Source organism: Schistocerca nitens, chromosome 6 (genome assembly GCF_023898315.1).
Source record: "Schistocerca nitens isolate TAMUIC-IGC-003100 chromosome 6, iqSchNite1.1, whole genome shotgun sequence".
Classification (NCBI taxonomy): domain Eukaryota; kingdom Metazoa; phylum Arthropoda; class Insecta; order Orthoptera; family Acrididae; genus Schistocerca; species Schistocerca nitens.
In genome coordinates this window covers 572,380,918-572,396,991 of record NC_064619.1, presented here as the reverse complement: position 1 = coordinate 572,396,991, position 16,074 = coordinate 572,380,918, and the positions used below count along the sequence as shown (strand labels likewise).

General features: G+C 45.7%; 1 protein-coding gene across 3 annotated transcripts in view; it reads left to right on the top strand.

Moving 5' to 3' along the window:
• The window catches only part of LOC126262807 (cytochrome P450 6k1-like), a 100,714-nt gene that overhangs the window by 65,966 nt on the left and 18,674 nt on the right, over window positions 1-16,074 (top strand). For all 3 annotated transcript variants that reach the window (XM_049959648.1, XM_049959647.1, XM_049959649.1), the window contains exon 4: window positions 626-888. In XM_049959648.1, coding sequence (XP_049815605.1) covers window positions 626-888 — 263 coding nt within the window. The remainder of the gene's footprint in view (window positions 1-625; window positions 889-16,074) is intronic.

The window sequence follows — 16,074 nt, the reverse complement described above, 5'->3', positions numbered from 1 at the left end:
TTTACTTCTTCTCCATGAATTTTAATACCTACTCCGAACTTTTCTTTTGTTTCCTTTACTGCTTGCTCAATATACAGATTGAATAACATCGGGGAGAGGCTACAACCCTGTCTCACTCCTTTCCCAACCACTGCTTCCCTTTCATGCCCCTCGACTCTTATAACTGCCATCTGGTTTATGTACAAATTGTAAATAGCCTTTCGCTCCCTGTATTTTACCCCTGCCACCTTCAGAATTTGAAAGAGACTATTCCAGTAAACATTGTCAAAAGCTTTCTATATGTCTACAAATCCTAGAAACGTATGTTTGCCCTTCCTTAATCTAGCTTCTAAGATAAGTCGTAGGGTCAGTATTGCCTCGCGTGTTCCAACATTTCTACGGAATCCAAATTGATCTTCCCCGAGGTCGGTTTCTACTAGTTTTTCCATTCGTCTGTAAAGAATTCGCGTTAGTATTTTGCAGCTGTGACTTATTGTTTATAGAAGAAAATAAAGTGAGTAATAAACTTTGGTGACGTGTTCCAAAGGTGTGGCTGAACAAAATTAGCCGACGTGTGCATACAGCTATCGTGCGACTTTGTCATCTCAGTGTCCAGCAATCGATTTAAGTTCCTCTGTTGTTGCAGACGATGGTGGACTGCGGTCGAGAACTGGCGAACGTGTTGGAGGAGCCGGCCTCCCGAGGGGAGGTGATGGAGATGCGCGAGGTGGGCGCCCGCTACGCCACGGACATCATCGCGTCCGTCGCCTTCGGCATCGAGGTCAACTGCCAGCGCAACCCGGACGAGGCGTTCCGGCAGTGGGGGCGCAAGATCTTCCAGAACAGCCTCACGAGGACGATACAGTCGATCTTAAACGCTGTTAATCCCAGAATGACTAAGTTGATACGGTAGGTACGCAAACTTTACCGTTGCACCGCTGTTTCCTATCGTTGTGTACATTGTGCGGGTATGCAGTTTCGAACTTAGGATTGTTACTTGCTGCCGCCGGTGTTCCGTGTCACATACATCCTCATAGACGCCTCATTTTGTTCCGCCCTCCGTAACGCAACGGAATGCACCAGAAGCAATATGCTGAAAAAGTAACGCGTTAACACCTCACAAAAGAATGACGCGTCCAGAAGCCCTAGTCGGATGTCAGTGTCACTTTTTACACGTTCACATCATCTGCGGATGTGTACACAGTTATAGATACACTGAAGCGACAAATTTACTGATACAGGCATGCGTATTCAAATACATCTACATCTACATACATACTCCGCAATCCACCATACGGTGCGTGCCGGAGGGTACCTCGTACCACAGCTAGCATCTTCTCTCCCTGTTCCACTCCCAAACAGAACGAAGGAAAAATGACTGCCTGTATGCCTCTGTACGAGCCCTAATCTCTCTTATCTTATCTTTGTGGTCTTTCCGCGAAATATAAGTTGGCGGCAGTAAACCTGTACTGCAGTCAGCCTCAAATGCTGGTTCTCTAAATGTCCTCAGAAGCGATTCACGAAAAGAACGCCTCCTTTCCTCCAGAGACTCCCACCCGAGTTCCTGAAGCATTTTCTTAACACTCGCGTGATGATCAAAACTACCAGTAACAAATCTAGCAGCCCGCCTCTGAATTGCTTCTATGTCCTCCCTCAATCCGACCTGATAGGGATCCCAAACGCTCGAGAAGTATCTAGGAACAGGTCGTGTTACAGTTTTATAAGCGGTCTCCTTTACAAATGAACCACATCTTCCCAAAATTCTACCAATGAACCGAAGACGACTTTCCGCCTTCCCCACAACTACCATTACATGCTTGTCCCACTTCATATCGCTCTGCAGTGTTACGTCCAAATATTTAATCGACGTGACTGTGTCAAGCGCTACACTACTAATGGAGTATTCAAACATTACGGGATTCTTTTTCTTATTGATGAGCATTAATTTACATTTATCTATATTTAGAGTTAGCTGCCATATGTACACAGGCAGAATTCGGCGCTGCAACGCCTGTATAAAACAAATGTCTGGCGCGGTTGTTAGATCGGTTACTGGTGCTATAATGGAAGGTTATCAAGATTTAAGTGAGTTTGAACGTGGTATTATAGTCGGCGCACGAGCAATGGGACACAGAATCTTCGAGGCAGCGATGAAGTGCGGATTTTCCTGTACGACCATTTCACGAATGCACCGTAAATATCACGAATCCGATAAAACATCAAATCTCCGACATCGCAGCGTACGGAAAAAGATCCTGCAAGAACAGGACCAACGACGACTGTAGAAAATGGCCTTTCGTAGCCGAAGTCCCACTCGTGTACCATTGATGACTGCACAATACAAAGCTTTACGCCTCGCCTGGGACCGTCAACACCGACATTGGATTGTCGATGACTGGAAACATGTTGCCTGCTCGGACGAGCCTCGTTTAAAATTGTATCGGGCGGGTGATAGACGTTTACTGATATGGAGACAACCTCATGAATCCAAGGACCCTGCATGTCAGCAGGGGATAGTTTAAGCTTTTGGGGGCTCTGCAATGGTGTGGGGCGTGTGCAGTTGTAGTGATATGGGACCCCTGATACATCTAGATACGACTCTGACAGGTGACACGTAAGCAAGCATCCTGCCTGATCACCTGCGTCCATTCATATTCATTGTGCATTCCGATGGACCTGGGCAGTTCCAGCAGGACAATGCGACACTCCACACGTCCCTAATTGCTACAGAATGGTTCCAGGTTCATTATTCTGAGTTTAAACGCTTCCTTTGCCCACCAAACTCCTCGGACATGAACATAATTGAGCACATCTGGGATGTCTTGCAATGTGCTGTTCAGAGGAGATCTCCCCCCTATCGTAGTCTTACGGATTTATCGACAGCTCTGCAGGGTTCATGATTGTCAGCTCCCTCCAGCACTACTTTAGACATTAGTCGTGTCCATTCAACGTCGCGTTACGGCACTTATACGTACTCCTGGGGGTCCTACACGACATTTGGCAGGTGTACCAGTTTCTTTGGCTCCTCAGTGTATACTTCTCTGTGAGAGAATGGCCGCTAAGGTGCAATAATATTATTCGTGTTTAGTCTTTTTACCAGGCCTGATAGGTTATATAAGGGGCATGAACAGTTCCAGATGTTGAGTGATCACTCTGAACGACACCGAGATGCCGTGTACTCGTGTGGAACAGTGTTGTGAGTACTGGTAGCGGTCTCATTGTGGGTGTCCATTTACACGGCTGGTCGAATTGTGCATTAAGAAGTTTTGTGGGGCGCTAGGATATGACATTGGCCTAATGTTGGCCTGCGTGATCCACGTGCGATGTGAACGGGTTCCAGAAGACCACGTCTGACCACCATAAGAAAGAATCGCCACATTATGCACCAAGCACATCATATCCCTTCACATCTGTGTCTGCCATTAGAGAACGCGCCAGTAATTCCTGCAGCATTCTGGGTTGTCTTGCATCAGTGGTCAGAGGCAGCCCACCTGGGAATTACTGTCCCACGCATAAACTGCCTTTTACACCACTACACAAACGGCTGCGTTTGGAGTGGTGTCATAAGTGGGAAACATGACTGCTAATGAATCGAATCGCATTGTGTTTAGCAACGAATTGCGGGTCTAATTTAACCTGGATGGCCCTCATGGGCTCTAAAGTTTTGGAGAGACACAGAATTGCTACTCCTGGCGTCATAGAGTGGGGAGCCATTTTGTGTGACTTCATGCCACCTCCAGTAGAAATTGAGTAAAATCTGACAGCACAACACGGACACCTTAAGCCGTCTCGTATTACATCTCACGCGATAGTATTGTGGTGGCATTTTATGAGTGGGACACATGGCATGTGTCTGTATGAACTGTGATGTTGAGCTGCTGTGACTAGCAAGTTCCCAAGATCTGTCCCCAACGAACATGTTTGGGACCAACTTGGACGTCAACTTAGTCCGAGCACCACTCTATTCAGGAGCAAGGACCAGTTTCAACAATTGTGGGCCAGATTGCCTCAGGAGGGAGTACATGCCCTACAATTTTTAATTCCACTATGTTTTCCATATTGTGAGTCATTTACGAGATATAATCACAAAATCGAACAAATATCCCTTTTTCGGGTACATTTTTGCCTCCCACCACTTTTACACAACTCCGCCGAGGGGGAAAACGTAGGATAGTCACATTGGGCCACAAGTGAAGCCATTAAAACAATAAAACCTTTTGTAGCAATTATTTCCGATTTGTCCTATTTTTAGGTTTAACCCTACTGGACTAAAGGCCTCCCTAACCGAATCGGTGCATGTAGGCCAGACGGGATAGGGTCCTCCAGTGGTGTCGCGACAGGCGTGAATGGAGGGACGAATGGAGACGTGTCGTCTTCAGCGATGAGAGTCGCTTCTGCCTTGGTGCCAATGATGGTCGTATGCGTGTTTGGCGCCGTGCAGGTGAGCGCCACAATCAGGACTGCATACGACCGAGGCACACAGGGCCAACACCCGGCATGATGGTGTGGGGAGCGATCTCCTACACTGGCCGTACACCACTGGTGATCGTCGAGGGGACACTGAATAGTGCACGGTACATCCAAACCGTCATCGAACCCATCGTTCTACCATTCCTAGACCGGCAAGGGAACTTGCTGTTCCAACAGGACAATGCACGTCCGCATGTATCCCGTGCCACCCAACGTGCTCTAGAAGGTGTAAGTCAACTACCCTGGCCAGCAAGATCTCCGGATCTGTCCCCCATTGAGCATGTTTGGGACTGGATGAAGCGTCGTCTCACGCGGTCTGCACGTCCAGCACGAACGCTGGTCCAACTGAGGCGCCAGGTGGAAATGGCATGGCAAGCCGTTCCACAGGACTACATCCAGCATCTCTACGATCGTCTCCATGGGAGAATAGCAGCCTGCATTGCTGCGAAAGGTGGATATACACTGTACTAGTGCCGACATTGTGCATGCTCTGTTGCCTGTGTCTATGTGCCTGTGGTTCTGTCAGTGTGATCATGTGATGTATCTGACCCCAGGAATGTGTCAATAAAGTTTCCCCTTCCTAGGACAATGAATTCACGGTGTTCTTATTTCAATTTCCAGGAGTGTATTATATCAACAAAAGGCAATTGCAGTTCAGTTAATCTCATGTACCGAAAACTAACAAAACAATCTGTACCAATATGGACTGCCATGAACAAACAGGTCAAAGTGAAACGCATTTTGGAGACGAACCGAGCAGGTGGTTAACGACATCTTAAAACTCACATTTAGCAAGAGGACGGCCAGCTTCAGCGCGGAAGGGATAAGGCCAGAACAATACATTATTCCTTTTAACGTAAATAAGGCACGTCATTAACAGGAGTAGGCTGTGACCCACCAAGAAAAATAAAAAAGTATTCACCACTAGCGAGACGGTGATTGGCTGAAGCCATACTTGGCGACGCAGACGTGACATGTTGGGGAGATCCCCATTGTATAAAAGCGTTTTGAGACCTAAAATTTCTATCTCTCTCTCTCGTCTCGCAGCAGACCGCACAATTGTGTGGAAATAAGCGGGGGCGTTGCGAGCTTTGCTTTCTGCGAAGTGTGTACGATACGCTTGACGTATCGTGGTCACAGATAGCAAAGTGGTAGTTAATTATTGCTGCCGGAATTTTTGCGAGCAAAGAAATTGTACACGTCGCTTCAACCCATAGCGAGTCTGCAATTGCCATTATTTCGACAAGCAAAAGATTGCCGTTCTATGGAACATAGGAAACTTGCGATTGAGTGAATTCAGTCAAGGTCAGAGTAGGGAACTAGCGTTTGAGATCCAGCACAGAGACAACGCTGTTGCAGATGCCGCTTGGTAATGTACTCTCGCGCATTAGGCCACAGTAAATGTTGAGTCTAGATTTTGCTCACTCCAACTTCCTTACGCTTTGACCACTGAATATCTAAGCTAGTATACTAACCTACCCTCACATTGAGCACATGAGAGTTTTTCCATTGGTTAAAAAAGTAATTTTATCCTCCACCAACTCAGTGCATTGACCAGCAACGACAACGTACATTTAAATGAGATTTTTAATAATCATTCTTACCTGTGATAAAAATTTTCATGTGTAGAGATAACGATTTTAATAATCGTCATTTCAATATGTCCTAGAATTAAATATTTTGTTATTTAGTACGAAAAGTAATTGAACATGATTGCTGTTTGTCACTTGACCCCTGAAAGCAACAGCTGATAAATATATGTTGAATAAAAAAGGAATAAGCCGGCCGAAGTGGCCGTGCGGTTAAAGGCGCTGCAGTCTGGAACCGCAATACCGCTACGGTCGCAGGTTCGAATCCTGCCTCGGGCATGGATGTTTGTGATGTCCTTAGGTTAGTTAGGTTTAACTAGTTCTAAGTTCTAGGGGACTAATGACCTCAGCAGTTGAGTCCCATAGTGCTCAGAGCCATTTGAACCATTTGAAAAAAGGAATATCTGTGTTGTCTTTCTAGAATAGACACAAAACTTTCACTTTTATTAATTCATGCATTCTAGGTACGTGAGAGCAGTATTTTTAATGACTTTTGTTATGACCCACACCTGATATTAGCTGCCTTACAAGGCCACGGTCGTATTTATTTAGAGTGTGTGTTTGACACCCTGGGCTTGAGTAGACAGTCAAGATGTTTTGTCCATTTGCGCGCTAAGTGGTAAACCAAGTTTGCCACGTTAGTACACTCACTATGCAGATACAAAGGTCGGATAGCGAATTCTGGTAACCAGACATTGGTTCACTACCAGGCCACTTGGAGTGCTGCTAGTTTATCACTCCATCATCTCGTTTTCTTATTGACTGACTTTTAATCTTGCATGTTTGCTTCATTTTCGCAGTTAACAGAAGCTGGTTTCATGGCATTGTGCTTCTGGTTACAACTTATAGTGTGTATTTTAGTCTTTGAGATGTACTGAAAATATGTTGCTCGTATTCTTACTTCATTTTGCTCGCATCCGTAATATTTTGTGGGGTAAATGATTCCTTTATTGCTTTTGTATCACACAAAGCAGACGCTGCTTTCGTTGTATGACGTTCTGTGGACCTGTGTATGTTCGTTATTGCTTAAAAATCTGTCTGCAAACTACTCGATTTAAATGCATCGCAAGTATATTGCTTTTATTCTACCTTATTTTTAGCTGCATCCGTTTTCCCTACTTTCTCGCATTTAATGGATAACTTCATGTCAGCAGGTTTTCACAGTATTGGTATTCAAATTTATAACATCTTGTCACGAAATGAAAGTGTAATCCTGCTTTGAATGACTTTGCTTCTTGCCAATGAGTGCCGTGCATTTGACAGTGTCCTTCAGAGTGTTGATGCAGATGTAGATGAGTAGGTCTTGTGCTTCGTAGTCTTGGTGACTAGAGCATTCTTTCTTCCAAACATAGAATATGAGCAATATAATTACAATGCATTTAAATCGAGCAGTTCACACACCGATTCATAAGCAGTAACAAATAGACATGGATCCACAGAATACCATGCGATCAAACCAGATAAAAAAATATGGAATCATTTACCCCACCCAGTGTTGCAGATGAGAGCGAAATTTAAGCAGAATACAAACAACTTATTTAAAATGCAATACAAATAGTGCAATACACACAAGGAGGTCGTAATCAGGAACATAATTTTCGCTCGATAACAGCCATACATATACTTTACCGCCAGATCCACCCATAAACTATAAATGATATAAATGAAAAATATTACTATCTAGTACTCATACTTCATGGACCTAGAAAACAGATTTTTGAGAGTTATTTTTCCGAATTCGAAATTCACTGACATGACACTCAGAGCACTATTGTCGACCTTTGTTTCTGTATGGGCCTTGCACTTTGCTATTTTGCTGTTCTGTGGCTGCACTGCTCCCTTGCTCGGCACACGGGCTGTGGCTGCTGCTACAAATCAATACAGCAGTGTGGGACGCTGTGCGCTGCCTGCTCTGAGAGTGAAAACGCTTAAGACAAATAAAAATGCATTCCTATTCCTTCCTTCCAATTCCTGCTACGTTGGATGCTGTAATGGTTTTTGATAAAGAACAACAGCAACATATAACTAGCTACTATCTGTGAGGTAACGCATTTCGTACATAGCGTATGTGTGTGGTCCATGGCAAGAGAGGTGTGTGTGTAGGCTTCTGTTTTGAAAATATGGACTAGCTTGCATTTTTTAAACTGGGAAAACCTATTTTTATTTTTGTGTTTGACTCTGGGAATTGTTTTAAAATACACTCCTGGAAATTGAAATAAGAACACCGTGAATTCATTGTCCCAGGAAGGGGAAACTTTATTGACACATTCCTGGGGTCAGATACATCACATGATCACACTGACAGAACCACAGGCACATAGACACAGGCAACAGAGCATACACAATGTCGGCACTAGTACAGTGTATATCCACCTTTCGCAGCAATGCAGGCTGCTATTCTCCCATGGAGACGATCGTAGAGATGCTGGATGTAGTCCTGTGGAACGGCTTGCCATGCCATTTCCACCTGGCGCCTCAGTTGGACCAGCGTTCGTGCTGGACGTGCAGACCGCGTGAGACGACGCTTCATCCAGTCCCAAACATGCTCAATGGGGGACAGATCCGGAGATCTTGCTGGCCAGGGTAGTTTACACCTTCTAGAGCACGTTGGGTGGCACGGGATACATGCGGACGTGCATTGTCCTGTTGGAACAGCAAGTTCCCTTGCCGGTCTAGGAATGGTAGAACGATGGGTTCGATGACGGTTTGGATGTACCGTGCACTATTCAGTGTCCCCTCGACGATCACCAGTGGTGTACGGCCAGTGTAGGAGATCGCTCCCCACACCATGATGCCGGGTGTTGGCCCTGTGTGCCTCGGTCGTATGCAGTCCTGATTGTGGCGCTCACCTGCACGGCGCCAAACACGCATACGACCATCATTGGCACCAAGGCAGAAGCGACTCTCATCGCTGAAGACGACACGTCTCCATTCGTCCCTCCATTCACGCCTGTCGCGACACCACTGGAGGCGGGCTGCACGATGTTGGGGCGTGAGCGGAAGACGGCCTAACGGTGTGCGGGACCGTAGCCCAGCTTCATGGAGACGGTTGCGAATGGTCCTCGCCGATACCCCAGGAGCAACAGTGTCCCTAATTTGCTGGGAAGTGGCGGTGCGGTCCCCTACGGCACTGCGTAGGATCCTACGGTCTTGGTGTGCATCCGTGCGTCGCTGCGGTCCGGTCCCAGATCGACGGGCACGTGCACCTTTCGCCGACCACTGGCGACAACATCGATGTACTGTGGAGACCTCACGCCCCACGTGTTGAGCAATTCGGCGGTACGTCCACCCGGCCTCCCGCATGCCCACTATACGCCCTCGCTCAAAGTCCGTCAACTGCACATACGGTTCACGTCCACGCTGTCGCGGCATGCTACCAGTGTTAAAGACTGCGATGGAGCTCCGTATGCCACGGCAAACTGGCTGACACTGACGGCGGCGGTGCACAAATGCTGCGCAGCTAGCGCCATTCGAAGGCCAACACCGCGGTTCCTGGTGTGTCCGCTGTGCCGTGCGTGTGATCATTGCTTGTACAGCCCTCTCGCAGTGTCCGGAGCAAGTATGGTGGGTCTGACACACCGGTGTCAATGTGTTCTTTTTTCCATTTCCAGGAGTGTATAATTATTATTTTCTGAGGATCCCATACTGTATCGTCCTGTCGTTATGGATCAAGCTTATGTAAGGTCCGTAAAATCCGGACGCCTTACAGAGTTCAGTCTCCATGACCGCAGCGACCCACACACACATCTGCAGTGACAGGTCGAATGTGGGCTCCCCATGTGGGATTTGAACACTTGCACGGAGTGACATTTGCACAGAGTGGCACTTGCATCGAGCCCAGGGCTCCTGCCAGGCTATCCGGCATTTCGCAGATATAGGCACACTAACAAGGGAACTTCCCCATCGCACCCCCCTCAGATTTAGTTATAAGTTGGCACAGTGGATAGGCCTTGAAAAACTGAACACAGATAAATCGAGAAAACAGGTAGAAGTTGTGTGGAACTATGAAAAAAAAATAGTAAAATATACGAAATGAGTAGTCCATCCGAAGATAGGCAACATCAAGGAGACGAAGTCAAAGAGCGTCGTGGTCCCGTGGTTAGCGAGATCAGCTACGGAACGAGAGGTCCTAGGTTCAAGTCTTCCCTCGAGTGAAAAGTTTAACTTTTTATTTTCAGTTTATGTGACAAACTCTTATGTTTTCATCACTTTTTTGGGAGTGATTATCACATCCACAAGAAAACCTAAATCGGGAAAGGTAGAAGAATCTTTTTACCCATTCGCTAAGTGTACAAGTTAGGTGGGCCGACAACATATTCCTGTCATGTGACGCACATGCCATCACCAGTGTCGTATAGAATATATCAGACGTGTTTTCCTGTGGAGGAATCGGTTGACCTATGACCTTGCGATCAAATGTTTTCGTTTCCCATTGGAGAGGCACGTCCCTTCATCTACTAATCGCACGGTTTTGCGGTGCGATCCAAAAACACAGACACTAAACTTATTACAGTGAACAGAGACCTCAATGAACGAACGGACAGATCATAACTTTGCAAAAATAAAGAAAGTAAAATTTTGAGTCGTGGGAGGACTTGATCCTAGGACTTCTTGTTCCGCAGCTACTAACGCTAACCACGGGACCACGACGCTCCTGAGCTCACGTTCTCCTTGATGTTGCCGATGTTCGCATGGACTACTCAGTTTGTATATTTTATTAATTTTTTTCATAATTCCACACATCTTCTTCCTGTTTTCTCGATTGATCTGTGTTCAGTTTTTCAAGGCCTATCCACTGTGCCAACTTATAACTAAATCTGAGGGGCGTGCGATGGGGAGGTTCCCTTGTAAGAAGTGTAGCAGTCCAGCACAGCTACTCGTGCGAGCTAGCTCGCGTTCGCACCACAGCAGTGAGCAGAAACGTATCACTTCAGGGTAGCTGATTAACGCATTTCGTGGCAAATTTTTTAAGAATGTTGTGTTAATGTGAATGTGCAAATAAATTCAACATAATGAGAAATGGAAATGAAATTCAAAATCTCTTTTAATGTTTTGATGGTGCAAAGAATGGAGGCCAGCTAAGTGAGAAACAAGGTGTTTCTTACGACTGTTGCAGCCTTATGACGACTGCCATTTTGTGACGAAATTTAAATTGACCAACTTATGTTTCATTATAATTTTATTTAGGTGTTAAACACACAATGTAAATGAACACTACTTATTTTACTTTTCACTAAAGGATCAACGTCTGGTACCGTTTTTCGAGTGATGCTAATTCGAAGCTCTTAAGTCTGCCAGTGAGCTTCTGTGGATGGTTTTCTTTCTCTTCATTAAGTAAAAAAGCAGCATGTACATGTAAGTCTGAACATCGACATAATCGTAGCTGCAGACTTCTAATGTGGTGAAAATTTACATTGAAGAAACAGAAGTCGACGAGACTAATTTTGCTATGAAACTATAGTCACCGAAACGCCACACTGCAGGTGTGTAAGTTCTAGCTGTAGTCGAGCTTCCACACTGTCAGCATAACCCGAAAATCAGTGAATGTGCGGGACCCCCTGCAAGCTGAAAAACAGTTTATGGTAACTTGATGAAACTGCAGATTCATACGTTGAATGTTTTTCCACAAAAAAAGTGTTTTCGTATTGAAAATGTTGGGAAAATAGTTGAGATATTTATTTTTCTGCTCTCATATGATGAATACTTTCTTCAGTCATCTCGCTTAAAAGCGGTTTTTTTTCCTTCCTTTTTTTCCATATCACCTTCTCGCTGTTCGCCTTCCAAGTGTCCAAAATATTTCGCATGGAAGCTATTGTAACGTTGTTGAAAAATGAATTTTTTCGTTGTGTTCCTTTTCGAAGCAAGTTAGGAGAATGCTAAGCATATCAAGATACTGTCGCATACAATAAACATATAGACTAGGCATCCTGCACTGATACAGTGATACTGATGTGATTGACTGCTTTGAAATTCCTAAGTAGACCATTAAGCTACTTTTTATCCCTTTAAAAACAGATACATTATATTTTAACGGGACACTCCACCCAAAAATTTCATTTTTTTTTCAAAAGAAATTTAATGATTGTTTCCTTTTTTTGGAGTATTTACTCTTCGGTCCCAAAACGATTTGGCTGTATTCGGATTAAAAATACGTCTAAGAAATATTTGGAATACGGGCTGTATAAGGAGATATGGTGCACGAAAATATGTCAAAGATAATTTTCTCCTAATACGATGTAACGTTTGTTTCGCACTTGTATGTGATGGTAACGATGTTACTGGGTTGTAGCCTCCATTGAAGAGCTGCCATAGTTCTCCATTGTAATTCCCTAGTTCTTCAATGTAAACTGATGAAACTGTAATAATTTTCGCACTTCATTTGCTGCTTCATCTGGAATATACACTCCTGGAAATTGAAATAAGAACACCGTGAATTCATTGTCCCAGGAAGGGGAAACTTTATTGACACATTCCTGTGGTCAGATACATCACATGATCACACTGACAGAACCACAGGCACATAGACACAGGCAACAGAGCATGCACAATGTCGGCACTAGTACAGTGTATATCCACCTTTCGCAGCAATGCAGGCTGCTATTCTCCTATGGAGACGATCGTAGAGATGCTGGATGTAGTCCTGTGGAACGGCTTGCCATGCCATTTCCACCTGGCGCCTCAGTTGGACCAGCGTTCGTGCTGGACGTGCAGACCGCGTGAGACGACGCTTCATCCAGTCCCAAACACGCTCAATGGGGGACAGATCCGGAGATCTTGCTGGCCAGGGTAGTTGACTTACACCTTCTAGAGCACGTTGGGTGGCACGGGATACACGCGGACGTGCATTGTCCTGTTGGAACAGCAAGTTCCCTTGCCGGTCTAGGAATGGTAGAACGATGGGTTCGATGACGGTTTGGATGTACCGTGCACTATTCAGTGTCCCCTCGACGATCACCAGTGGTGTACGGCCAGTGTAGGAGATCGCTCCCCACACCATGATGCCGGGTGTTGGCCCTGTGTGCCTCGGTCGTATGCAGTCCTGATTGTGGCGCTCACCTGCACGGCGCCAAACACGCATACGACCATCATTGGCACCAAGGCAGAAGCGACTCTCATCGCTGAAGACGACACGTCTCCATTCGTCCCTCCATTCACGCCTGTCGCGACACCACTGGAGGCGGGCTGCACGATGTTGGGGCGTGAGCGGAAGACGGCCTAACGGTGTGCGGGACCGTAGCCCAGCTTCATGGAGACGGTTGCGAATGGTCCTCGCCGATACCCCAGGAGCAACAGTGTCCCTAATTTGCTGGGAAGTGGCGGTGCGGTCCCCTACGGCACTGCGTAGGATCCTACGGTCTTGGCGTGCATCCGTGCGTCGCTGCGGTCCGGTCCCAGGTCGACGGGCACGTGCACCTTCCGCCGACCACTGGCGACAACATCGATGTACTGTGGAGGCCTCACGCCCCACGTGTTGAGCAATTCGGCGGTACGTCCACCCGGCCTCCCGCATGCCCACTATACGCCCTCGCTCAAAGTCCGTCAACTCCACATACGGTTCACGTCCACGCTGTCGCGGCATGCTACCAGTGTTAAAGACTGCGATGGAGCTCCGTATGCCACGGCAAACTGGCTGACACTGATGGCGGCGGTGCACAAATGCTGCGCAGCTAGCGCCATTCGACGGCCAACACCGCGGTTCCTGGTGTGTCCGCTGTGCCGTGCGTGTGATCATTGCTTGTACAGCCCTCTCGCAGTGTCCGGAGCAAGTATGGTGGGTCTGACACACCGGTGTCAATGTGTTCTTTTTTCCATTTCCAGGAGTGTAAATAGGCGTGTGCGACCGCAGCGCCATATTCTACCTGTTAACATATCTCTATATTTGAATACGCATGCCTATGCCAGTTTCTTTGGCGCTTCAGTGTCTATACAGCTTGCTCTCATTGGAAGTAATAACATTGTGAGAAAAGCAAATTAACTTTCGGCACAGCTCTCCTCGGCCATTGTCAAGAGGTAAAATGAGTGCCGTGTCACCGTGGCCACGCTGTTATGTAGCCGCTCTGCTGCTGTGACGTCACAGGTGCTCTCTTCCTCTCCTGCATCTGTCACGCCCGCTTCGACCTCGCGATGGCCGGGTCCATGCTTTTCTGAGTTGTAGACCGCCGTTCTTATTGATGGTGTTTTCAGACATATTTATTTCTGTAGCTTCTGTTATGACGCTGTCCCAAAATCCATTCGTCCACATAAGGACATATGTTTCGTAGCCTTGGACACCCCTTTATTGTTATGTCGACTACACTTTTCATGTCTGGCTAAATGGATGTGAACAACTGGGAGAACTCGCAGAACATCTGAAAGGCCATCACGATCACATTACGTTTCTAATGGAAATAGAGACAGATGGTGCATAACCCTTCCTCGACGTCCTCGCTCGCTGGCAAACCAATGGACGCCTCAGCCACCGTGTCTATAGGAAACCTACACACAGGTATCGGTGTCTACACGGCTTCAGCCACCGCCATCCGGTACAAATGCGTGGCGTTCTGAACACACTTGTTCATACATCTTCAGTCGTCTCAAGCGATGAAAACCTGCTACTAGAACTTTTGTAAACTCACGTCGCCAGTTTTGTAAAGGCCTCTTCACTACTGCTGTGGAGGCCGTGTTGCCATTGTTGTTGCGGTAGGTCGAGTTTGTGAGTTCAATGCAACGGTTTCTCGTGCAGCACACCGCTAAGACGGTATCTCCCTGCCACTGTTACACAGCAATGCCCCAGGGTCAGGTAACAGGACAGGAGAACAAATGTTCTACAACACTCCAACAAATTGGTAACAAAGTCACTCAAATGAGTTAAAAGGTTTATATATCTTTGTGTCTTGACGAATGATACAGTCCGCAACCCTGCTTGTAACATAACACAAAAAAGACTCTCAATTGGTAAGTGCAAATAATCGTAGGTAATCTTCACGGTAAATGATGACAGCCAAAACAGTTGCAGGATAAAGATTTATTAAAATCCTTGACCAAGGTTTCGGCATGTATAAATATACCTTCATCAGAAGTAAAAAATCCTGAACAGGAAGACACTTTCATTAGCAAAAACTTAGCATTGGAAATGAGAAAGAAAAAACACTAAAGGTTAAGTAACCGTAAAATTACCAGAGTATTACAGGCACAAAATCTTTTAGTTACTTACTAAAATTACATCCTGCAATGGAGATTAATAAAACAATTGTGCCAAAAGTCGTCGTCAGTAGTTGAGACATCATCTCCATTTGTACAACTTCGTCTATGAACTATCGTGACGAGAACGTGAAAGCACTAGGGCAGATGGTTTCGCCGAGAGGGGCACTTGTGGTATGTGCCAGACACTCGCGCATATTAAAATCCATGGATGCATACACAAGCGCATAAAAATATTAAAAGTTGTGGTAATTAAAACCTTCTGTGTTAATAAATAAAACATATCAGACCATTTAAAAACATCTATGTAAAATAGAAAATATGGAACCAATTTACCTGTGTCCCAGTGTCAAACAGATGAAGCTTGCGCTATGCAACACATTTAACGAGAGAGGGCACTAGTGTAATGCGCGAGAATCTCGCGTAACGTAAGCGGTAAAATACATACTAGCGAAAACAACCAAAATGTTACAGTAAAACGAAACCAACAGTCGTTGTGAATAAAAAAATACCAGTTAATTAACCACACATACACATCGAAAATCACAAACAGGAAACATCAAAAATACGTAAAATCCCAAGATAGGAAAAGTGCATTTCACCGGCACCAACAGGCAAGAAAACTAACTTCTAGTCATCCAGACTATATTACATTAAGGCAAGGAGGGGTTTGAAACTGTCTAAAAATTTTTTGTTTCTAAGCTGCACCTGTTCATTAAGAACAAAACCATCTGCCCTAGTGCTTTCACACTCTCGTCACGATAGTTCGTAGACGAAGTACTGTTGCTAAACTGTGTTCGCATTGACCCTGTGTCCATAATCATGTTGTACAAATGGAGATGATGTCTTAACTACT